A 26,001-nucleotide genomic window follows, 5' to 3' on the forward strand; every position below is an offset into this window, starting at 1 on the left:
AAAGTATTTGCATATGTAGTAAGTTTCCAGGTGATGCTGAGCCTGCTAATCCAGGAATTACACTTCAAGAACCAGCAACCTTGAATTTTAGTATGGATCTCAAAGAGGTGGGAAATATGGTGGGTGTAGGACAGTAGCACATCCCTCTTGCAGGATATCTACGATGGATGGATGATCTTTAGAAACTTGGATTTTAAGAGAGATTTTGAACTATGTAAATGTCATCCACCACTCAGTACCAAATATTCTACATCTTTTAGGGGAGGCAAAGCCAAGTAAGGAAATCCTTTCATTTCCACTTTTGATTAGCGGGCTTCTTTTAGTTTTTCTTGAACTTTACCTGGTAGAAAATAACATTAATTTTAGGTAAATTAAAACTTCACATATCTCAAATGAAGCCTTGAGTATTTTTAGTATTAATAATTCCACAGTATATCATTTAGAAGTCTCTAAACATAGACAAATAGAATTCCACAGTTACAGGTATCAAATTGTTGCACACTGAAAACCCAATTTTTAAAATGTTGAAATCCTATGTATTCTCAGGCAAATGCAGACCACAGGAAAACCACATGTGTCTTTCATTGTTTTTTTTTTTTTTTTTTCTCTAAAATTAGGGAATAAACAACTGCTAACTCTGTACATTGATTTATGACAGGATATTTATTTCCATCAATCAAAAAACTTACTCTAAGAAGTGAATATCTTAAAATAGTAAAAGACTTAGCTTCATAAAATACATATCATAAATGTACTTCACACATTTGTTTTTATAATCCTTCTAATACACTTAAATTAGTCTATTTAAAATAGCTATTTAAAAAATTATTTTGGTTTTGGTAGTAAGGATTTGAGGTAATATATATGTGATTTTTATTTTTTATGTAAACATTATTTTTTCGAAGAGTTTTGAAAAACTATGCTAACTTAATTTTATTGGGCCCTATAAAATACGCAAGAATCTATCCATTCTTAGTAATGTTTTCTCCTGCTATACTTCTTATTTTCTTTTTTTCTACAAAAACAGAAAGACAAATGCAGTGTCTAGTCAAATGCAACACTCCTTCAGATTTATTAGAAAAGCAGAGAAAAGAGAGTAGAAAAATGCAGCAATATACATTGTTTGTTTCATTACCCTAATTTCATTTAGGTTTTTCAACGAGTACAGAACTTTCATAACTAACATACAATAAAAAGGGAGTTAGCTTTTCTGTGATAATAAAAATCTTTGACTCTGAAACATCTATTTTGAGCATTTTCTAAATAACACAGCCTATGACATTTTCTGAAAGTAAAGATATGCATAGATGTCAAGTTTTATGGAATACTTTTAATAAGCACAGGAGTAAGCAGAAGTTCAGTAAAATTAGGACATGTCTAATGAAGCTCACTTATAAAATTACATTGATTTTCATCTATCTTGGTGTTCGCATGATATTTTTTCACATGAAATATTTGAGATCTGAAGCAAGATAAGAAAATTTAACTGTATATCTTCCTCAATACTGATTTAATTCTAGAAAAACCATTCATAACTATTAACTTATTAATTGACAATGAACTGACAAGTTATATGAAACAAATTCATGAAATACAATATTTTATTAACAAATGAAATTTGTAAGCATTCTGATAGAGTGTCACACATTTTATCAATCACACAATAAACTTTTAATTTGGGGAGTAAACAGAATGATTTTGAATTGCCTAACTAAACCAAAAGTCAAGGTTTCTCTGAGATAAACTCTAACGATATTTTGAAAATATTTTAAATAGCCAAAACTGGTTAATACAAATTTATTTCCCACATTTTCTAATAATTTTTCTAATGCTTTTAAGGTATCTTCTTTTGCTAAGATATCTACCTGTGGACATTAATTATTACATTTTTGGGTGTAGATACAAATTGTTCTTGGAGCAATTAAAAATCATTAGCTGAAATTTAATTTACATATGTTCGTTTGTCTTCATATTTCTTTTCACTTGCTTAATTAAGGAAAAGAAAATTTATATCTGAACATAAAAGTACAATTAAAGTTAAGGTTCAGTTAATGATTTTTAATTGCTCCAAGAACATTTTGTACCTATATTCAAGAATGTAACTTATGATAAACGTCCAAATTTATATTTTAAAATTTTAGAACTGATATTATCATCAGAGCAACCTGTACGTCAGAAAACAAAAATTGCATGACCACAGAAATATTTTATAATGGTTATAAAAATTATATATTATCTATACCTTGTAAAATAAAACCTGATTTATTAAAATCACTTTTTTCTTTTGATCCAATATCCAGTTTCATATCAAGAAGCACCTTTAATTTGGAACTGAGAATAAGAAGACTAGTCCCAACATTTTTTAAAAAGCCACTCATTTTTAAAAATAGTTAACTAGTTAATAGATTTTTTTAAGTCTTTGTGTTTTCTGGATGAGAAATTTCCATACTGTTATTGTTTATAGATTTATAGAGTTTGCCACACATGGCTATGAAAATGCTACTTAAATATATAGTTTCTTTTTAGATTAATAAAATATACTATCCTGTTAAAATGTTACACATTCAAAATTATTTCTGAATGTGTGCATTCATTTATTCATCATTCCACAAATGTTTGGTAAGTGTTGCAGTAATAGATTTCTTTTTTTTTTTTTTTTTTTTTTTTTGAGACAGAGTTTTGTTCTTGTTACCCAGGCTGGAGTACAATGGCACAATCTCAGCTCACCGCAACCTCCACCTCCCAGGTTCAAGCGATTCTCCTGCCTCAGCCTCCCGAGTAGCTGGGATTACAGTCATGCACCACCACGTCCGGCTAATTTCTTGTATTTTTAGTAGAGACGGGGTTTCTCATAAACATTCTAGTCCCTAATTCTGACTGCCCATTTTCTTAAAGTAACTATAAATTTAGGTTGAGTCTTAACTATTAATACAGATGGTAATTCAATTTTTGGCATATTCAAGGTGCTAATCTCTGTATATCAGAGTTGCAGCCTAATGCCATCAGGGCTAGTTGTCCAAATGCTTGGGGATGGCAGGTGGCAACCACAGATAAGGTTGGCCTATGCCAAACTCAAGAGTGAATGTTTTTGCTAACGTATTTATGTTTTTAAAATGTTAGTAGTAAGCCATATGGAGCAAATGAAACATATTTGTGAGCCTAAGTCAACCCAGGAACCTCGGGGTTGCAATTCTTTCATGGAAATCTTCTCAGGTAATCTTCATAAAATCTCTGCCCCTCAAGTTTGCTGTGAGCTTGTTCTGGTCCTTATCTTTCCAATAATCCTAGAAGTTGAAGGGACCTGATAACAAATCCACATGGGCAGAGGTCCAAGGACCGAGCTCTGAAGGATCCTGAAAGAAAACAATGCTGGGAGCACTGCTCTGAGGAGTACAAAAGTGTAAAAGAGAAATGAGCTTAACCACCAAACTGAAGACTGCACTGACGAATACTTAAAAGTCCTTTTTAAACCACTCAGGTGAAGAGAATGCAATTATCTAGCCCCAAAGAAAATATTTCTAAGAACACAATTCTCCCCAAGATTTTGAAGAAAATATTTAATTTGTACATCTACAACACAAATTCATCTTTCATTGGCCTCTATAACACCCAGCTTTCCCAAATGCTCTTCCACAGCACAAAAAGTAACATCAGTTTTCAAATACAAGGTGCAAGAAAGTGTACAGTACAGTCATGACTAGGGCAATATATACATGCACCTAAAAGAGAATTAACAAACAAAACCTTGATTTCTAGAGAACACGGAAGTTATACCAGACAAGGAGAATGTAGGGGAATCTCATATTTATAGTACCCTTACCTATACATGATGAAGTTTACCTCTAAAAACAAAAACATTAGCAGATGCTGCTAACATTCTGCATGTAATAAACTCCTACTTATGCATCTGTGGATATTACACTATTAAAAGGCACATTTATTTCTTGATGCATGTCTTTGCTAATGTCCTAAATTTGGGTTCCAGTTGATCTAGAAACTCCAGTCCCTCTTCTTCCTGCCGGTCGCTGCAGCACCCTACTGAGCCGGCCAGAGAACCTTTGCCTTCATAGTTATACGAACGAACGTAGTCTTCACAATGTTTATGCTCCTCATCTTGTCCACACAAATACACCTTCTGTATCAAAAAAGAGCACATTTTATTATTTTTTAAAAAACACCTAAACATATTAGCAGAAAAATGATGTCTTTGATTTACCTTTTACTGTTTAATTTTTAATCAGAGTGTGTCCTCTAATCGATTCCTATATATAAAAAATGCACAGGATTGGTCTGTATTATAGTCACTCTTAAAATATAGCAAATAAATAAATGCTTCTAGTGAGCACACTTATAAAAATTAAGACTACACATATATCATACAACTCATTTATAATTTTCCATTTGAACATAAAACATGTATATTTGAAATTTATCTTTGTAGCTTCTTCACATATTTGAGGAGAACCAATATAGGCTATGATTCCTATGTTTATATACTACTATATAGCTGTGATAGTGTGATATATTAAACTGGCTAATATAAAACCTATACTGATTAATCTGAACATAAAACAAAACAAGGAACTAAAACTCAAACTAAAAGCTCAATAATTTATCTGGTTGATTTTGATAGCCAGGACTTCATAACCACACAAAGAACTCAAGCACACTGACAAATGTTTGTAATTTATGATCCATTCATTCCTATATAATAAATATTTCACTCCAGGTGGTTTTTCTGTTAATTTTTAGGGAAGAGGCTGTCAAGTTTTTATCCTTTGTAAACACCTCTACATATGGCACTCCTAGACAAACTTTCGTAAACTGTTTCTCTTTGGGTTTAAACCAGACATCCACATCTATGATAATCCAACATTTAAAAGACGTTGACTTCCAGGTATACGAGGAGTAAAACTTTTGGGAAATTCTGATTTGTAACTAGCATTTAACTTCCGTGTAATATGACCTCGAAGACAGTGGAACTTACTTCGCCAAGCCGAGGTTGGGTGAAACTCTGCCAATCTGTGTACGTGTATCTGCCAGTATCTCCCTGCCCCACTCCCTTGACGGACTCCAAGGTCTGATGTCCACCTCCTTTGTTGGAATCCAAAGTGTAGCCTCCTTTGACCATCTCAAAACTTTGCTGTGTTTTGATTCCCTGGCCACCAACAGTACCAACAGACATGCTTGTGTCACAAATGTTGGATGTCTGCATGGGGAGTCTAATATTTGCTTCCTGAAAGTAAAATTAGAGAGATAAAGTGAATTTGAAAAATGGAAACTAACCATTCATTTTCATTTTTTTCACCATAGGCAAATCACTTGCCTGCTGTGCCTCTCTGTTCCTCATACATAAAATCAGAATAATAGTATCATAGGTGTGATGGGTTGAACTGAGTCCCCTAAAAATTCATATGTCCTAACCCTCAGTGACTCAGAATGTGAACTTATTTGGAAATAGGGTCATTATAGATGCAATTAGTTAAGATGAGGTTATATGGGATTAGAGTAGGTCCCTAAGTTAATACGACCAGTATCCTTATAAAAAGGGGACATTTGGACACAGACATGCACACAGGGAGAATGCCATATGAAGATCTAATTTACACTGCCATAAGCCAGGGAATTGGCAGAAGCTAGGAAAGGGTCCTGGAACAGATCTCTCCCCAGTTCCTTCAGAGGGAGCATGGACCTGCCAACACCTTGATCTCTGATTTCTAGTCTCCAGATCTGTGAAACAGATCCTTTTCTATTGTTTAAGTCACTCAGTTTGTTGTGACAACCCTAGCCCTGTAGAATTGGGAGGTTTAAAGGATTTAAAACATTGAGGACACTTGAAACTCTGCTTAGCATAGTAAGTGCTCAATAAACATTAGTGATATTATCACTGACATTGTTGTGTAATAATCTGTCATCATTTGTTCACCATACAATTCAAAGGGATGTGAAATCTGATTTACCGTTACTTCTTCTCCAGGTCCTTCAGTATTTGATACAATTAAATTTTGCTGGGCTATGTCTTCTGGAAAACATTTCTTGACTGTTCTCTTAGCAGTGACACAGAAACATGTAAACAGAATACCTAAAAAGCAAAAAAGATCAAAGTAAAACACAGACATTAAATCATTTGCTTACATGATTTTTTAAAAGTCTTCTTGCATATGTCTCAAAAAATTCATTCCACAAATTGAGTTCTTTAGGTCACAAGATTTGAAAACAGAATATTTTAAAAATGTATTTATACTATTTGTAGCTTAAAGAGATTAATAATACTGTCTTCCCAGGTCCAGAATTAACTTATGTGTGTCTTTTATTTCTTCTACATTGAAATGGTAACTTCATCTAACTGAAATTTAAGATAGCATCATTAGTAGTTAAAATCACACAGAACACACTTAAAGGGCTTAGAATAACAAGACGAAGAACATTAGGCATAAATACAAACAAGAAAGGCAATTACATAAAATTAGTGTCCAGTTTCAAAAGTGTACATCAATTAATAAAGTGCTAAGAGGAATATCCAGTTTAATCTGAAACTCAGATCAATGAATTAGGATACAGTAAAGATTATAGGAAAAGTTCATAAATGCAAATGGGTTCTTTAGAGTCAGAAGAGAGAGTAAGAAAAAGAAAAGGAAAGGAAGAAAGAAACAGAAAGAAAGAGAGAGAGAAAGGCAGACTTAATTAAGCATGGACAATATTTCTATTACTTTTGTACCTCCAAATAACAGTTTGCAGAATGCAAAATCTTAGCATCCTTTGCCTGTATTGCTTTTCCTCAGTGGCTCATGTGACCATTTTCCACTCGTGGAAGTCTTACGATGATACTAAATCACTTCATTAATAATATGGAACATAAATATCTGAGTAAATTTTGGGATAGCTCTGTTTTCACAAATTCTTTTTCTATGTGTGTATTCCCTACATAAACATGGCTGGTTCAAAGACTGTATTATTTTTTGTGGACAGAATCTTAATAGTTTTATCCAGCTTCTTCATTTTACACATGGAAAAATGAGTTCAAAAAAGAGGAAATAATGTACCCACTGTCTCACGGATAATTATTGAAGAACTAAGGCTGCCGCCTCTGAAACTTACTTTAAATTTCATCTGCTGTTACTGATACGTTTCTTCTGTCACTCAAAGCACCAAGACATAAAATAGACACAATATTTTTAAAAGAACACATTGCCCAAAAGCTATTAATATAAAAAACTTCCATGTTTTAAAAATATTAGATAAAATTTTAGCTAACACATTCTAGATAATGATAATATACTTACATAATAACAATACAGAACCCAACACCATAGCAAGAATAGCCCATCTTCCAAGTATTACATTTGGTCTAATGTCTCTTGCACTTTTACCGTTCGTTCTACACTCAGATGGAGTTGAACAGTCACATACTCTCACTGTTAACACATGTGTTGCAACTAAACCATGCCTGTCTTTTATTTGAATAGGCACAGAATAATAGTCATAATCAAGATTTTGTCGTTGACGAAGAATGGCTGTTTTACCTAGGGAAAAAAAGAGAGAATATATACAGCTAGGATGTTTAGATAGCAATATTATTCCTACTTGATGTTCTCAGTGGACGGGAATCAATGTAGAATATAAACCCTAATTTTTCATTTTTGTTGAATTTTTGATTTCTCAGAAGAGCCAGAAAAGTAATTTATGTTGCTTTATGCTGATATTAAACTAATCTATACTTAACATGCTGCTCAAATGTTAATTAGAAAGGGACTTACATGGTTTCTTAAAGGATATTCAGAACAAGAGTCTAAGCTCACCATAATGGCATCAATTTAAAAAAAAAAAACAAACAAGATATTGTTGTTTTTAGGGTTAATAAAATAATTTCCTTAAATAAATGTGTATTTATTATGATAAACTAAGGTGAAAGGATCATCACCAATCTGAAGTCCCTACTGACTATAACATTTAGCATAATTACATACCATCCTTTTGTTCTAGATTCCAGTTTTTACTGGCAGAATTATCCAGAAAGAATTGAAAAGGTGGTCCATTTTCAGGTCCATCTGGATCTACAGGTTTCAGAACAGCAAAATCCTCATTATTCTGACAAATGGTCACTTCTTTATCAATTTGAGGTGGGTGATCATTGTAATCATCCAAATGAACTACTAATGTTCCAGTGCAAGATCGGCCAACTAAGATAAATTAAAAATAGGTTATTTCTTCACATGAAAATGTATTTATTTTCAACAATTTATAAAATATACAGTTGACATCTGCTTTCTACTAGCTGTCTGAGCTTGAGTTCGCATACATGCTTCCCGGATTTCAGACATCGAGGCTACAAAATAGGGACATGTCATTTTTCTTTGAAGACTAGGGCTGAATCAGATAATTTCTTCAGGTGCTTTTCAGAATTAAAAGGTATTAGATTATGAGGAAGGTCACTACAGAATGACCTGTTGAAAATCAAATGGATGCCTTAAATCCTTCTTTATGCAGCGCATATGTTCATCCTTTTGCATTTGGTTATCAATCACTTTCTCAGCTTCTGCATTGCATCATACACTCTTTGTCCAAACCTTGAAAACTTCTTTAGAAATGCACTAGGTGTTTCCCTTCCTGTCTGCTTTGTAGGTTGCCACTCCTAGGAATACTTTTCTCCTCTTCTTTGCCAGGTAACACACTATTATCTTCAAGAATCTACTCAAATGTCACCTCCTCACGAAACTTGTGACTTCCACAGACAATGGCAGCCATATTCCAGTGCTTTCTCAGAACTCTTTGCTAATACCTTGGCTCACACACTGAACTGCAGAAATAGCATAGTAAGTTGTATTCACCTCGAGAGCCTAGTGATTTGCCCAGTATTTCCCAGCTAACTATAACTTTATACTAACACATTGAACATAATGCAGTTCCTATTTTTATACTTGAAAACATTGAATTGAATAAGCCAGAAAAATAAGTTTCCATCTCTGCCCTAATGCCATTCATATGTTCTTGACAACAGAAACTGTCTCATACTCGTCTGTTGATTGCCACTATTAATGGTCTAAGACTTCACACAGAGTATTTTTAGTTAACATAGTGCCCATTATTTGTGTTTAAGAGATAATGAAGTTCAGAAACATGTCAAATCCCACCACTTGTCAAAGGATAATAAACTATAATAAATGATAAGATATCAAAATTGAAATAAACAGAAAGGTAATTGATGCAGTTTTTCATGTTTTTGCTTTAAATACTGGTCCACATTCTGAAACATGCCTGTTGAATTTATCATAAGGACTACTATAACTTGCATGCAAATATAATTTATTTTTCTTTTTAATTTGAAATAACCCTAAGTCGTATCATGTAGCGTATTTCAGGAAAATTTTTTTCTGGTGAATAACTACAAAATTAATTTATTCAGTGATTTTTAAACTAATTGTTTAAATAAAGTAACTACTATTTATGCCTATTTTAAAACTATCTGAACAAGTTTAAAAATATCCAGAAATAAAACAGAGATATAGCTATTAGGAGAAGAAATGTACAATAGCGTATAAATACTTTGAGACTGCCAGAAAACAGCAAATAAATTTGAATATAAGTAACAACTTTAAAATCAGCAAACTAACAAAGAAATGAATAATGTGAAAAAGAGGCCTTTATAAAGTAAAAAATTTAGTTACATGCACTACAGATGAGTTGATATATATAGTGTAATTTCACCTTTTAAAATTTAAGCAGAAAATCTTTCTCTTTATAGAAAAATGGTGAGAAAACACACTTTAAGAATCCAATAAAAATGTGGTAATTACAGGAATGCAAATCAAGATTTATTTAATCACATATTCAACCAACATTTATCCCATAACTTACTGTTCTCTATTACAGTCTCTGTTTTAAGCATGTTGATAAAAACAGAGTGAAATATGCTTGAAATTATTTACATGGAAGGCAATCAAAGCCAAAGCTGAGAAGGTCTTAGAACAGGGGTGTCCAATATTTTGGCTTCCCTGGGCCACACTGAAAACAGAATTGTCTTGGGCCACACATAAAATACACTAACACCAATGATAGCTGATGAGCTAAAAAATACATGTTGCAAACAATCTTATAATGTTTCAAGAAAGTTTGTGAATTTTTGTTGGGTCACATTCAAAGCCATGCTGGGCTGCGTGCTGCCTGCAGGCCACAGGCTGGACAAGCTTGTCTTAGAAGATAGCAAAAATTACAAGAGGTTGATGGTAAGTTTTTATTTTACCCCTGGGAAGAGGTAAACAGCCAAAAATAAGTAATTACTGATAATAGCTAAGCATGGTGAAAGGTCATTGGGTGTGTTTATTTACTTCTAAAGCTTACCATAAATTAAGCACATAAGCAAAGGCCAAGTATAAATGAGTAAGAAACATCACAAACACAGAGCTAGAAAGTACATCTTGGGTTAACTAAAAATCTTCATAACACTTCAACAGCAATTCTGAAAAGCAGTAGTTTTTTTATTGCTACTCAAATGTTTCAGTAACTAGAATCACTACCTTATAAATCAGCCTATTCTATAAATTTTAAAATTGTTAAAAGATTTAAATGTTTACTTATTAAGCTACAATATGCCTCCTAATAATTTCCTATAATTTGCTCATGTTCTTTTTGGACTATCCATGCAAAACGTTTGCCACTTCTACATGACAACCCTTAAATATCTGTTATCTTAAGAAAATTGTTTTTGCAGAAGGGAAGAATAAAGAAGCACTTAGTAAATGTTTTATCTCAATTTTCCATATTAAAACCAGTTTTTCCAAGTGCTAATTATGTCCCTAGAACTGTAAAGCTTTTTGTAGTAAAATTTATAACCTGGAGATTCATAGGACTCTCAAACAACAAAGGAATGACAAATATCAGCACCTGCACTGTGTATACGTATACCACATTTTCTGCCAGATACTTGGAAAGGGATGGTTTACAAAGAAAAACGGTCTTTATACAAAATTGAACTCATAATTAATCTCGTCAAGAGAACAGAATATACACGAGAAACAATGAAAGCAGCCTTTTCTATAGAAACCACACCATATATGATAATTGTTATTCCCGGGTCAAAAGGTATTTAGAGAAGAACTGAATCCAGACTATGGAAAGGATCACAAACCTTGTAACTGCCATTTATTTGAAGAAGTTAAGGGACCTGAATTTCAGACAGGAGGAGCAATGTTACTCTACGTGGAAGGCATGTAAAACGGTGTTTTCTCGACTGGCAGCCTGACTGATAGAGGATTGACACAAGAAAGAAAGTTGGATTCTAAGAAAGGTAGAAGAATACCTAGATTATCATCCAGGAATATTCATGAGCATCAGAACAAAGTGTGTGTGTGTGTGTGTGTGTGTGTGTGTGTATTAAGGTTCAAAGAAACAAAATCCTTCATATCACTATATGGTTTTTTCACTAAAATGTGTCACATCCTTTACTTTTTCTTAAGCACACCCAGGTTATCTTATAGCCATGGAATATAAATTTGTTGAAGTTTGCTTTTTATTTTCTTACACTATGATGACTGTGCTTATAGACATTGTCTTTTAGCACCAAAAAACAAAGTTAACTTTTAAATACTGTGTTCTCCATAATTTTCTCTGCTTCAGACATTATTTTATTTTTAAAAAATTACGCCTCTGCATTTCTGTAATCTCTTCTCTTTCATCCTTAATCTGAGCAGCTCTTAACTGATCTCCACTTCTGATAATATCCGTACATTCTTTACGAGGAAAGTTCTCACACCATAGAATCTCTTGTGAAAATATAATAATTCTATAGTTGATATCATGTAAGAATTGGCCTTATCTTAACATTCTTAATTTCCATGTCAGCTTGTCTAATACTTAGAACTTAATAGACAAACCAACAGTTGCAGAATAAAAGAGTAAACATAAAGTATTCTTTGCAATCATAGAAAAAAATAGGGTATCATATCTGAGAACACATTGTTTGCATTTTGTTATGAAAAAAGTCACAGGGACAAATAAATAAGCAAGAACATTTTCACTACTGCCAACTTGTGTTAATTACCATGGAATTTGATATGTATTTATTAATACATTCACCCATTCCTTCTAAATGAATGCAACAGATGCAGTAAAAAAAAACCTATAGCATTGCTGTATCAGCTAGTTTGTGTCGAACATCCAACATATGCAGATAAAAAGAGTGGAAACCTTCTTGAATTAGGCATGTAGTCAAAAGAATCGGCTATGTTATAAAAGCCCAAGTTCATTTACCTTTATTATTTATGGCAATTTGCCACAATTTATGGTAAATTTGTCATCAATATGATAAAATGAGTGTAGCTTCTACTTATCTTTTTATCATCCTCTTTTAATATCTTCTGCATATTTTTATGATGTATACATTAATATAGTAGAACATGTACATAAATACATATGACAGCAAATATTTAAAAACATTCATAAATATATATTTAAACATACTAACAAGTGGTTTATGGATAGAAATGTATGTGTTCAAAAGAAGTTCCAGATCACTACTTTACTATGTTCGGGAGACATTCTTTACAGAATCGATTCTAAAATTGACCTTGGTAAAAGATTGCAAACCACCTAAAAGACTCAAGTCATTGTTTGACCATTCCTTTATAAAACAGGATAAATGATTCGTTCTCCATTAAGAGAAGCTCAGAACAAACTTACTTTGAACCCAACTGTTTTAGGCGTGTTGAACCCTTTCAGCAAGCCCAAATCACAATGTATCTAAACCTGTACTTCTGAAAAAAATGGTGATCCTTGAGTATGCCACCATTTCCTCAGCAGAAATTAATAATGTAGATCATCTTTGAAATCTTAGACTTTAATTTTAATTGTGATGTAATTACATTTAAATTTATTGTGATATAATTCAGCCTTCAGCTTTGGTCATTCACTACCTCATAGCTTTGCATTATAGATGCCCTGGAGCCAAAATTGGGTGATCTCCAATAACATGAACAATAATAATGCAAACATTGTTTGAATTATGTTTTGTCTAGAAATAAACAGATTTCACCCCAAGGTTTCCTTAAAAACATATTCTATATTTATACTTTATCTGTAGAAAATGGCACTCACCTGCATCCACTGCAACAACTGAAATATTGTATTGGTTGTTTTTTACAAATTTGGATTCTCTATCGAGTACTTTTAAAGTTCTCAAGTTGCCAGTGTGTTCATTAATTTCAAACCAGTTATCTTCATCCCCTAACTTCTGATACCTAATTTTTAGAAATCAAATATAAATGGTCAAATCAAAGAAGGGACATGATCTTCAAATCTGTCGTTTTGAAAATACAAGAAACATTCCTAACTTTAAAATCAATTTACATAACAATTAAAACTAAGGAGCTTTTTGAAAAGTACATCACCTTAAGCCTTCACCACTGGCTGTTTCCGGGTCCAGTGCTTTGTATCCAAGGAGTTCTTGGCCAGCTGGGAAGCCATCTTGACTCTGAATAACTTTCACTGGAGGGTGGCATTCAGGGCCCTCATCACTGTCTATAATTTTAACGGTGACAGTCGTAGTGCACATTGTAGGAGTTTGTAAGTTCGCTGCTTTAGAGAATTGTGCCTCGTTAACTACACCAACTTTCAAAATAACTTGGCGATTGACTTCATAGTTCAATGGCTGTTAAATAAGCATACCTTAATAAGTCAATATATAACATTATATATAAGGCCTCTAATTTCAAATTTTTCTACAAAGGAATATCATTTTTACATTTAAAATGTAACCCAAAGTTAGGGCTAACACAGTTAAAGACTAATAATTAGCTTCCTAAAGTGACAAACATTGCCAAATGCAAAATTGTTGATTCTTGGATTCAACCCATTTTTCTTCTCATTTTTCTTTTGGAAGATCTTGCCTTCAGCCTTTTTGATTTTAAGTTTAAATATTAACAGAAATGCAAGATAAGTGTATGAAAAAAGTCAGATGACTTCATTGCTTATTATATGGGATAACAGTGACTACTAAATTGTCTTCAAACTAGTATAAAGAATAATTAGATAGAAATTTGGCTATAATACAGCAGTTACTCTATGCCTGAGTCAAAAGATAGAATGATATTTAACAGCACCTTTTCAAAGCACATTAGATTTCAGGCTGTTTAGTTCCTGATGAAAGCGCTTGGTCCTTAATGTGATTGGCTGTGTCCCCACCCAAATCTCAACCAGATTTGTATCTCCCAGAATTCCCACCTGTTGTGGGAGGGACCTAGGGCAAGGTAGTTGAATCATGGGAGCCAGTCTTTCCTGTGCTATTCTTGTGATAGTGAATAAGTCTCACAAGAGATGATGGGTTTATCAGGGGTTTCTGCTTTTGCTTCTGCCTCATTTTTCTCTTGCTGCTGCCATGTGAGAAGTGCCTTTTGCCTCCCACCATGATTCTGAGGCCTTCCCAGCCATGTGAAACTGTAAGTCCAATTAAACCTCTCTTTGTTCCCAGTTTCAGGTTTGTCTTTATCAGCCACATGAAAACAAACTAATACAGCCCTAAACTGAATAATTAGAAAGAATCCTAAAATAACGTTTAAAGGGTGAAAAAAAAAAAATCAAGGGGGAAAAAACCTGCAACCAGGAAAGGAAAAGAAATAAAGAAAGAAAAAGTAGATGGTTCAATAATTAAAGAATATTTTCTAAAAATCTTATCAGGAGAACACAATGTCTGCCTGAACCTTCTGAGGACTTACATTGTCTCTAAGAAATTGATGAAGGAAGCTATGCAAGAAGTTGGTGAGAGCTATGGATAGATGGACTAAAAAAAATTAGGTCCAGTTAAAGTAATCATCCTAGAAACCAGTAATTGCAAGTAAATTTTTAAAATCCAAAGCAATGGCTACCCGGAATACAGGAGGATTAATGGGAAAAGTTGCTGAATATTTAGTGCAATAGTCTGTCTTGCAGAATACATCATAGAGAGGCAAAATAAAATATAATATGAACATGAAAGGAGTTGAATAGCTGAGGCTTGATTTCAAATGTGATTCTTCCATTTTCTTCTTTTGTGTGTTCTTATAAAATAGAAATTTGGACAAGTGAGTGTCTAAGACCCCTTCTAAAGCAAGTAACTGGTTCAGTATTCAATATTTCTCTGTCTTGGTTTTCTTCATATAAAGAACAATGAGTTTTGTACCTGACGTGACTTTCTTCTACGAGAGAAAATTAGGGTAAGAGAATTAGAAAATAAAGTTTATATAAACCAATATAAATCATTTGGCCTTGGATTGCAGTATTCTAGTCATATACACATAAGAATTATCTCTTAAAATCAGTGCATGAGTTAGGATAGTTTAAAGCATCGCCTGATTATTTTATTTGTTTACCTTGACAACACACAACACTCCTTCATTTGTGTTTGGATCTGTGCTAATTTTGAAGTTTCCATTTTCATTTCCTTGTAGGATTGTGTATACAGCCTTTGAGTGAGGAGTGTTTGGCAAATCCTGATCCTGTACCTTCATTCTTAAAATCTCCACGTCAATTCGGTTTTCTTCTACTTCTGTAACATACTGAAAGAATTGTCCCTTATTATTATCAATTTACAACTTTGACAATGTGGCTTTATATTCTAAAACATGTATTTAAAGAAAAAATAAAGCAATGTGAAAAAGCTGCCCTCAGTATATTGGGAAGCATTTTACAAATTTAACGCGTAGCTTAGTTCTTTCCTCCTAAATTGCCTTTTCATATCTTTTCCATTCTTCAAAGGTTACCCCAAGTCTTACCTTCTGAACTTCTCTGAGATTATTTTCCTAATCATTCTAGAACTCAGATTTGTCTCTTCTCTGAACCTCTACAATATTTACAGTCTATCGTCTTCCATTTGTACACAGTAAGCACTTAATAAATGTTTTACGTTAATATATTAAACACTCAGTACTTGTAGGTAATTATAACATATGCTGGCTTCTAATTTCTGGAAGAATTGTTTTCACATCAATCTTTCCAAATGTACTTTTGATTCACTTGCAAATCTTTAGCAGAAAAGTTTTCCCTTTTTTTGAGACATTAAACAATAGCCCCCCATAAAAAATATCTTACAAAATCATAAGATATTAAAGACTGAAAGAAGTAGGAAATTGAATCTGTTAGAGGTAGAAGGCGAATTCATATAGAAGGATGACAGACACTGGAGCGTAATAGACCTAGATTTGAATCCTGGTTATTCCTTGTATATGGTTTATTAGTATGAGATCTTGACTTAACAGACTTTCTATTTCCTCATATGAAACATGGGTTAAAATACATCCTCATATATTGTAGGGACTCATATAATAAATTACATGAATATGTCTATCACCGTACTTGCAGGTTTTTCCTTCTCTGACTTGTGTTCTGAAATAGATTAATGAAAAAATGAAAGTTTCTTTATCAAAAGTTCAGAAAAGGAGAACCATTTCCTGAAACTATGGTCATAAAAATATAAATATATATATGTACACATGCACACACACACACATATATTTATATATATATATCTTATTGTTTACTGCCTAAGGAAAAGTTTACTCATAGTACAGGAAGAGCTTGTTTGGAGTTGTGAGCCAGCCTGTACTACTGTCTCCATAGGCTAGTTCCTTATTCATCTTAAGAAGCTGAAATGTAAAGGACACCAAAGAGAGAGCCTCTCCTCCTTCACCCTACATAAAAAATTTAATGCTAAGGAATCTGATAGCAGAGCTTAACACCAAAAAAAAAAAAAAAAAAAAAAAAAATTGAACACATGAACACATCTAGGGCTAAGAAGCTCTTCGGTAGCCAAGAGCATGGTTATTTCGCTAGCCTCCAGAAATAACTAGTACTTCAATTATTTGTACAGAGATCATGTTTTTCTCCCTATGTTATTTGTAAGTAGTAGTTATTTAAATCAAACTGTGTGATCTCACAGAGCTACCAAATTCTAGATATGTTTTTTGAAAAAGTAGATAAATCTAGATTAATGAATAGAGAAGTATACTCACAGAAGTTTCTGTGAAAGATGGTGGATTGTCATTTTCATCCTCAAGTGAAATAGTAATTGTTCCTGTATTAAATAAACCAAAAGGCTGACCACCCATGTCTCGCACTTCCATTATTAACTGGTAAGTATCACATTTCTGGAAAAAAAAGAAAAAGTACATTAATGAACACTTTTATTTCCTATAACTTGCAATTCTCACAACCACTGTTTAGATATGATTATTGTACAAATATTCATATGTGTGTGTGTGTGTGTGTCTCTGTGTGTGTGTGTATATATATATATTTGAGATGGAGTCTCGCTCTGTCACTCAGGCTGGGGTGCAGTGGCATGATCTTGGCTCACTGCTACCTCTGCCTCCCAGGTTCAAGTGATTCTCCTGCCTCAGCTTCCTGAGTAGCTGCGATTACAGGCGCCCGCCACCACACGCAGGTAATCTTTGTATTTTTCATAGAGACAGGGTTTTACTGTGTTGCCCAGGCTGGTCACGAATTCCTGAGCTTAGGCAATCTGCCTGCCTTGGCCTGCCAAAGTGCTGGTATTACAGGCGTGAGCCACTGTGCCTGCCCAAATCTTCTTTTTTACATATAATTTTGTTTAAAAAGAACATAAATAAAAGTACAGAACAAGATATTGGCTGATTGGTACAATGGAAAGGTGATGTGTCTAATATAACATTTTAAAATTTAAAGCTGCTTTATTTATAATTGCCAAAACTTGAAAGCAACCAAGATGTCCTTCGGTAGTAAATGGGTACATAAACTGGTACAACCAGACAATGAAATATTATTCAGTGCTAAAAAGAAAAGAGCTATCAAGACTTAAAAAGACATGAAAGAAATTTAAAAGCATATTACTAAATGAAAGAAGCCAATCTTAAAAGTCTACATACTATATTATTTCAACTATATGACGTTCTAAAAAAGGGCAAAAGTATAGAGACAGTAAAAATATCAGTGGTTGTCAGGAATTAAGAGGGAAGAAGCCATCAATAGGAGAAGTACTACAGAAGCACAATAATCCTCAATAGGAGGATTTTAGGGCAGTGAAACCACTTTGGATAATACTATAATGACGGATGCATGCCTTTATACATTTGTTCAAACTCATAGAATATATAGCACCACGAGTGAACCACAATGTGAGAACTATGGACTTTAGGTAATGATGTGTCAACATAAGTGTATCAGTTGTACCAAATATACCACTGTGGGGCAGGATGTTGATAGCAGGGAAGGCTACGTGTGGTTGGGGGGGATAGGGAGTATTTGGGAACTGTCTGTATTTTCTTTATTTTGAGACGGAGTCTCTCTCTGTCGCCCAGGCTGGAGTGCAGTGGCCGGATCTCAGCTCACTGCAAGCTCTGCCTCCCGGGTTCACGCCATTCTCCTGCCTCAGCCTCCCGAGTAACTGGGATTACAGGCGCCCACCACCATGCCCGGCTAATTTTTTTGTGTGTTTCTAGTAGAGACAGGGTTTCACCGTGTTAGCCAGGATGGTCTCCATCTCCTGACCTCGTGATCCGCCCGCCTAGGCCTCCCAGAGTGCTGGGATTACAGGCGTGAGCCACCGCGCCTGGCCTCCGTCGGTACTTTCTACTAAATTATGCTGTGAACCCAAAGCTGCTACACCAAAGTTTATTAATTTAAAAAGTTAAGCATATTGGAGTCAGATAAAAATAGTTTTTTAAAAACAAAAATAAAATAAATGTAAAGCAATTTTATCATCAACAGATCAAATCAGATTACTGATTTCAAGAGAGACCCTGTCTAATATATGGTACTTTCCCAACATCTCTGTAAGGACAGAGGACATCTCCAGATAAGCCCTAACCGCAGCCTACAGAAGCATGCTGAGAAAGGAGGCCAGAGTGGCCATATTGCAACGTTCTCTCATTCTCAGTTTAAATGTAGTTTAATGACTGGAAAGTTAATTAATCATCATTACTTCTCTATCCAGAAAAGGTGTAGTTGTGGTGATGACACCGGTATCTGGATGTATGGAGAAATGCTTTGGATGGTCTGGGATTTGTTGTAAGATTTTATATTTCAGACGAGTATGGAGAGTGTCAGGTTCGTCGAGATCTGTGGCACTCACTTGTCCCACTGAAGTTCCTGTTTAGAAAAATCCAAAAGTGATAAAAATTTCCACTCATATAATTGAATCATAAACAAAATAAAATCAAGGCATTGCTGTAGCAAATTCTCCCCAAAACCACAAGTAGATTAGTTTTACTGTTAAGTTGAGGAATGTGAAACTGTTCTAAATGTCTCCAAGCCTCCCTTACTCGGGAACTTCAGTTAGGTGGCTCCTGTGAATAACGTGATTTGTATTCTACGTATATGAGAACAGTTCCCACACTACCTTTAGAAACACTAGTTCTGAAATTCTTTCTCTCCAAGTTCATGGGCTATTTTTAAATTTAACTTAATTTAATTTTAGATTTGGGGGTACACATGCAGGTTTGTTACAGGGGTATATTGTGCAATACTGAGGTTTGGGCTTCTAAGGATCCCATCACCCGCGTAGTGAATGTAGTACCGGATACCTAGTTTTTCAGCCCCTTCCCTCCTCCTTCCCTCCTACCTTTTGGAATCCCCATTGTTTATTGTTTCCATCTTTGTGTCTATGTGTACCCAATGTTCAACTCTCACTTATAAGTAAGAACATGTGGTATTTAACTTTCTATTTCTGTGTTAATTTGCTTAGGATAATGGCCTCCGGCTGCATCTCTGTTGATGCAAAAGACATAATTTTATTATTTTTTATGGCTGCATAGTATGCCATGGCCTTTGTGTACTACATTTTCTTTATCCAGTCCACCATTGAAGGGCACATGGATTGATTTCGTGTCTTTGCTATTGTGAATGGTGCTGCAATAAACATACAAGTGCAAGTGTCTTTTGGTAGAATGATTTGTTTTCCTTTGGGTATATACCTAGTAATGGCATTGCTGGCTCAAATAGTAGCTCTGTTTTTAGTTCTTTGAGCAATCTCCAAACTGCTTTCCACAGAGGATGAACTAATTTATATTCTCACCAATGGCGTGTAAGTGTTCATGGACCATTTTTGAATGGGACCTTCTCTGCATACCTTGTCTCTTTTATAACCCAACTTGATAATGTTAATCAGAGGAATACCACATCTTTTCACATAATAACAAATATTTTATCCTTTTATACTTTAATAAATGTGATACATTATTGATGTATACAAATGCTTATTAATATATGCAAGACAAAATCATACGCAGCAGTCTGTGTATCATTTAGACAAGCTTCATAGTCCAGACATGAGAGTATTAGACACACTGCATTAGCATTGTGAAACAGCAATATTATACACACATATGTACATGGAAACAGAATGGAGGAGGCCACAGGAAATAACAACTGCTCTTGCAACATTTGAAAATAAACTAGTCAGTCTTGTTACACCCCTTAGTAGTCTTGGGTCACAGTCTTGGCTTCACATAGCATCAAATCAGTTTAATTTTTTTTTTCATTTTGCTGGGAAGATATGCCAAAAAAGGCAATGTTTATGTTTTATATATCAGATCACTATTTCCATGCCATGATATATTTCCGGTTCCTTGAAAATGTATTGAAACTTTATAAAGATTCAAATTATGTACAGTTTCAAAAATGCACCTGTGACGCATATGTACTTGCTAAAAATATAAAATATCTTTATATTTAATATGAATGGCATTTGTCTGTTGCACATTGAGATCTGTTGTGTACTAATCTAACCAGTTAGTTACTTTATGTATCAATTAGCTACCTTCTAGATGTGGGTAGCAAGATGAGCACAAAAAGGTTTTCCTTTGAGAAGTATATGATCTCATAAAACTGGAACGTTTTATGTAGTATATCCTTGAAAGTCAAACATTTAAAAATGTTCTACATAATTGTGTTTAAAATATTAATAAGGAATTCAATGGAAGCAAAAATCTAGTGTTTTCCTAAAATTGCCATCATCCTAAACACTGGTTACAAAAGTAGGCTAAAATGAAAGCTAATACCCAACAGTCGTTTAATAAAGAGAATTCAGGAAAACACTGATATTATAAGATTTTAATATAAACCGGTACTACACATACATAGCCTACGAAAGTCAAATCCTTCGAATTTCAAATGTCTGTTAAAAAATATTCCTTGACACCATAAAATAGACATTCCTGTATGTTTGGTTACATCACTTTTTTTGGAGTATTTTTCTTGCTTAGAAGGAAAAGTTGAATTTTTCCTACGTGTAGGCTTCTACATATCCTTAAATGACAATTTTTTAAAAACTACGGAATGAATGAATTAATGAAAAAATAACATCCTATTTTGTTGGAAGAAAAAATGATCCCTGGTCCACGTGTAAATCCCCTGTAATATTCTCTATGAATTTCTGGGTATAGTCCCTTTTATACTGAACAACGACTTTTCCCAGTGGCAAAACTGAGCAACATTTCCTTCACTGCAGACTTTCTAAGCATGCATTGGTAAACCAAACACCAACTTCAGCAACAACCCCACCCTAGAGAGAATTGAGTCAAATAAATGCTGCCAGAATTATAAAATCATGATATAAAAGAGAAAATGTATAATATTTTATCTTATGCATCTGCTTAAATTTAAGAAAGTTTGCTCAGAGTCATTTATGGCCCTTAATACGAATGTCATATAACAACAATTCCTAATAGGAAAAAGTATGTGCAATCAGAAATACCAGAAAAAGCATAAAATGCAATGACAAAAGGTAAACATCTTTAATTATAATACTTATGAAATGTCAAATAATCTTCTTGTCATGCTACTATAAAATGTGAACTTACCGGACCGGCAATTTTCAGGCACAGTAAAGATAGTCATTTTGTGTTCAAAATATGGGGCGTTATCATTATCATCTTCAATTTTGATGATCAAGGGGAGTGGATATTCTGGTGCATAGCCATCTGCGGTTGTTGCATAGCCATATAACTGAAAGAAGGGAAAATATCATCAATGTTTTCTCAAATGACAAATTATGCACAAAAGTAAGCCTAACAGTGGGGGGAAATGCAACATTAAAAAAAAAAAAATCATTCCCAAAGACCCGTAACTAAGAAATGATGCAATGGAGAGATAACCCACAGATGCAGTTTCTGCCTGACATGTGGTTTCAATTCCCTCTCGGTGTTACTGTTCATTATTCTCCCACTCTAAGCACCATGCACTCCAGATGTCCTCTGAATTAACTGTAGGCTGTTTTACTTGTTAGAATGCACATAGATTTCCCCCAGTTATGTTATTAACATGTGTTTTTAAAGTTTATAAAAATACAATTCTGTTTACGTATAGGTTTACATATACACACAAATAAATGAACATCACAACTATTTCAGGATAATTCAATTATAAATTATTTACCTATATTTTCTCATTTTTCTATTGTAAGTGTGTATTTCTTCACAATAAAAATGTTAATAAAAGCATATACATATCAGAAATTCCATTTCAAAATGAACGCCTTGTCCGCAACAGCCAGTATGTATTTAATGTCCTTTCCCTCTAAATTCCAAATTATTCCTACACCCCCCCTTATGTGGTTTGTGCATAGTAAGTGTTCAGTAAATAGTTGATGAATGGATTTTCATCACTTATGGGACCAACTAAACCTACCCAAAGTGAATTCTGCATTAACTCAGTTTTTTACCACAACTAGCTCTTCTGATTTTCCCTACTGTAACCATTTCTAAATGAAGTAGGATTAAAATTCCAGGCACTAAACTCCTCCCTCTCTCTCATAAACCTTAGTAGTCAGTTGCCAAGTTCTAGAGATTATGGCATTTTTGTGTTTCTCATGCATGTTCTCTTTTCTATTCCCATTGCCATCATTTTCATGTGACTCCAAATGCATTCTACATGTTGACCGACCAACTTTGATGCAGTTGTTCTGACATTCCCTGTTCCAATCGATGTAACCTCAGAAGTCAGATTTTATAGAGTTTTACGATTTTAACCACGATACTCACTAATCACACTCTTCAGTGATTTACCCACTAATTGCTAAAGTAACCACAAAATCCTCATTATTGTATTAAAAGGCAACATTTCATGTTCACTGTTCATTCTAACCTGGAAAGGAAAGAATTTACACTTCAAACTCTGGAATGGAATGTATTAAAATAACCATTCATGTTCTCTCTGCCCTCCTAATCACTTTTCTCCAAGTAACTTCCAGGTGGTATTTTTCAGTAATAAAACTTATATTATGGCTTTCTTCAGTCTGATTTCTATATCTTATTTATCAATAAATTCTAAATTTAGGAGCGGAATACAGTAGTATATCATTACCACTTCACCATACCACCACCACCGTCATCATCACCACTACCATCATCATCACCACCACCACAACTACCACCATCATCACCACCACCATCAGCAGCACCATCATCACCACCACTACTACCATCACCACCACCACCATTATTACCATTATCATCACCATCACCACCAACATCATCACCACTACCACTATTACCATCATCACCACCACCACTACCGTCACCCCCACCACCACCATCATCATCACCACCAACACCACCACTATCATTATCATCACCACCACTACCACCACCATCATCATCACTACTACCACCACCAACATCATCACCACCACCACCACTACCACCATCATCACCACCACCACCATCACTACTACCACCACCACCATCACCACCACCACCACTACCATCACCACCACTACCACTACCATCATCATCACCACCACTACCACCACTACCACCATTATCACCACCACTACCACCACCACCATCATCACCACTACCATCATCACCACCACTAACACCACTATCACCATCATCACCACCACCATCAGCAGCACCATCATCACCACCACCACTATCATCACCACCAACACCACCACCATTGTCATCACCACCACCACCACTACCACCATTATCACCACCACCATCAGCAGCAGCACCATCATCATCACCACACTATCATCACCACCATTATCATCATCATCACCACTACCACTACCACCACCATCACCACCACCACTGTCATCATCATTGCCACTATCACCACCACCACTATCATCAACACCACTACCACGATCACATCATCGTTATCATCATTACTGCCAGCACATCCAGGTGTCAACACTACTCACCCTTCCTAACAATCCTTCCCTTTCTCTTCATATAGATGATGTGGATTTTAATGCCTTAAAATGCTGTCATTTTGATATTTTGGCTGGATACAACTATAAAATGGTTTTATATCTCTATTAGATGACAATTGCTCTCAGGCTTGAAGACTGAGACTTACTGATATGTGTATCCTGGAAGTACCTGACACAGTAACACAGTGCCTTGCCTTGGGTAAGCCTTCAATAAATAGCTTTTTGCATTCAATTCTACTCATCTTTCCTTTTAGGAAGACGAACTACCCTTAAGTTATCCTTCTGTAAAAATCGCCATAAAGATTCTATTGCATCTCTTGTAATGAATTCTTCTACCTCATTACAATGGCATTAACAAGTCTCCTTATCCAACATACTAAGTCCACACTGCTATAATTTATACTAATTTGTCTCAGTTTTTCTCTTCAATAGAAATGAAGATCATCTGCTTCCCACCATATGCTCGTTTGTAATTTGAAATAATATTTTTGTTATTTGACTACAAGTAAATATTATTTCACATTCCACTGATTCAGAGTTGATGATTTTGTTACAGGTAGTATCCTGGTTTTGTTTTGTTTTACTAATAATGAACAAAGTATCTCCAAAATGAATCAAAATTGGAATCATCATTAGCTTAACATTAAAACAGAGCCTAACTCTCTAGGAGATTTGACTTACGTTCATATGATAGAGTAACTCATTATAAATATGTTATTTAGTCAACAAAGCAACAATTTCAAAAAAATAAAGGTAATGGTTTCATTACTCTTTCCATCATTCTGTATTAAAAGCAGTAATAATATACTTAAATGTTATAATAACAAATAATTTAGAATATTTTTAGTTGTATTTTTAGCTAGGTTATAAGAGTGTTATTTAGTGTCTTGTGCTTGTTATTATAATATAATTTCCTTCTTTGAATTATTCTACAGCTTGAAGAATCTCATCTATTTTAGCCCTTTTACACTATATATTGCTGAAATTGCTGTCGTCTTTGGAAAAATACAAACAGCTGCCGACAAGAATAGGGACTTGAGTTTGGCCTTACAGTGGTAGGCATTCAGTAGATGGGGCAGAGAAAGGAGAGAGCAGTAACACCAAAGCTGAGTGGGTGCAGAACGTGAATTAACAACCCATATATGAAGAGAATGAACCGACTTATGTGTCCAGAAGAGAAAATAAACATTACAAGAGGCCAGGTGCAGTGGTTCACACCTGTAATCCCAGCACTTTGGGAGGCCGAGGTGGGTGAATCACTTGAGGCCAGGAGTTTGAGACCAGCCTGGGCAACATGGTGAAATCCTATCTCTACTAAAAATACAAAGATTAGCAGGCGTAGTGGTGGGTGCCTGTAATCCCAGCTACTCGAGAGGTTGAGGCAGGAGAATTGCTTGAACTCAGGAGGCAGAGGTTGCAGTGAGCAGAGATGGAACTACTGCACTCCAGCCTGAGAGACAGAGTGACACCCTGTCTCAAAAAAAAAAAAAAAAAAAAAAAAAAAAAATGAAAAAACAAGGTGGTAAAAGATACTAATGTTCTGCTTGAATAGGTAAGAAAGGACCAGACTGAAACTAACTTTTCCAAAGGTACAGATTATCCCCAACACTCAAGAGAGAAAGGAAGTTTGCAGTTGCTTTCACAGTATCACCTGGAATTGTTGAAGAAAGTTCCCTTCTTATGTAACTATTCTTTGAATATACATTGAATTAGACCTATGGCTACTACTCCCAAATCTATGAAATCAGGTTATTTCAAATAAAAATAATCTGTTATTGATATTTAACGTGCATATGGCTTATATAAAGAATTAGGAAATTCCATGAAAATTCCCAGGTTTA

General features: G+C 34.5%; 1 protein-coding gene across 3 annotated transcripts in view; it reads right to left on the bottom strand.

Moving 5' to 3' along the window:
- Window positions 1-1,048: 1,048 nt before the first annotated feature.
- DSC1 (desmocollin 1) overlaps window positions 1,049-26,001 on the bottom strand; it is a 35,088-nt gene continuing 10,135 nt past the window's right edge. The window contains exons 6-17 of one of the 3 annotated variants that reach the window (XM_010380887.2): window positions 21,801-21,945; window positions 18,923-19,089; window positions 16,977-17,111; window positions 15,339-15,524; window positions 13,383-13,642; window positions 13,090-13,232; window positions 7,968-8,180; window positions 7,284-7,523; window positions 5,961-6,082; window positions 4,988-5,236; window positions 4,217-4,262; window positions 1,049-4,135 (exon numbers count right to left, since the gene is read on the bottom strand). In XM_010380887.2, the coding sequence (XP_010379189.2) occupies window positions 4,227-4,262; window positions 4,988-5,236; window positions 5,961-6,082; window positions 7,284-7,523; window positions 7,968-8,180; window positions 13,090-13,232; window positions 13,383-13,642; window positions 15,339-15,524; window positions 16,977-17,111; window positions 18,923-19,089; window positions 21,801-21,945 (1,896 nt within the window). In that variant the 3' untranslated portion in view covers window positions 1,049-4,135; window positions 4,217-4,226. The remainder of the gene's footprint in view (window positions 4,136-4,216; window positions 4,263-4,987; window positions 5,237-5,960; window positions 6,083-7,283; window positions 7,524-7,967; window positions 8,181-13,089; window positions 13,233-13,382; window positions 13,643-15,338; window positions 15,525-16,976; window positions 17,112-18,922; window positions 19,090-21,800; window positions 21,946-26,001) is intronic. The other 2 variants (XM_030926218.1, XM_010380879.2) reach the window with 2 other exon arrangements.

This window comes from Rhinopithecus roxellana, chromosome 21, assembly GCF_007565055.1.
Source record: "Rhinopithecus roxellana isolate Shanxi Qingling chromosome 21, ASM756505v1, whole genome shotgun sequence".
Lineage (NCBI taxonomy): Eukaryota > Metazoa > Chordata > Mammalia > Primates > Cercopithecidae > Rhinopithecus > Rhinopithecus roxellana.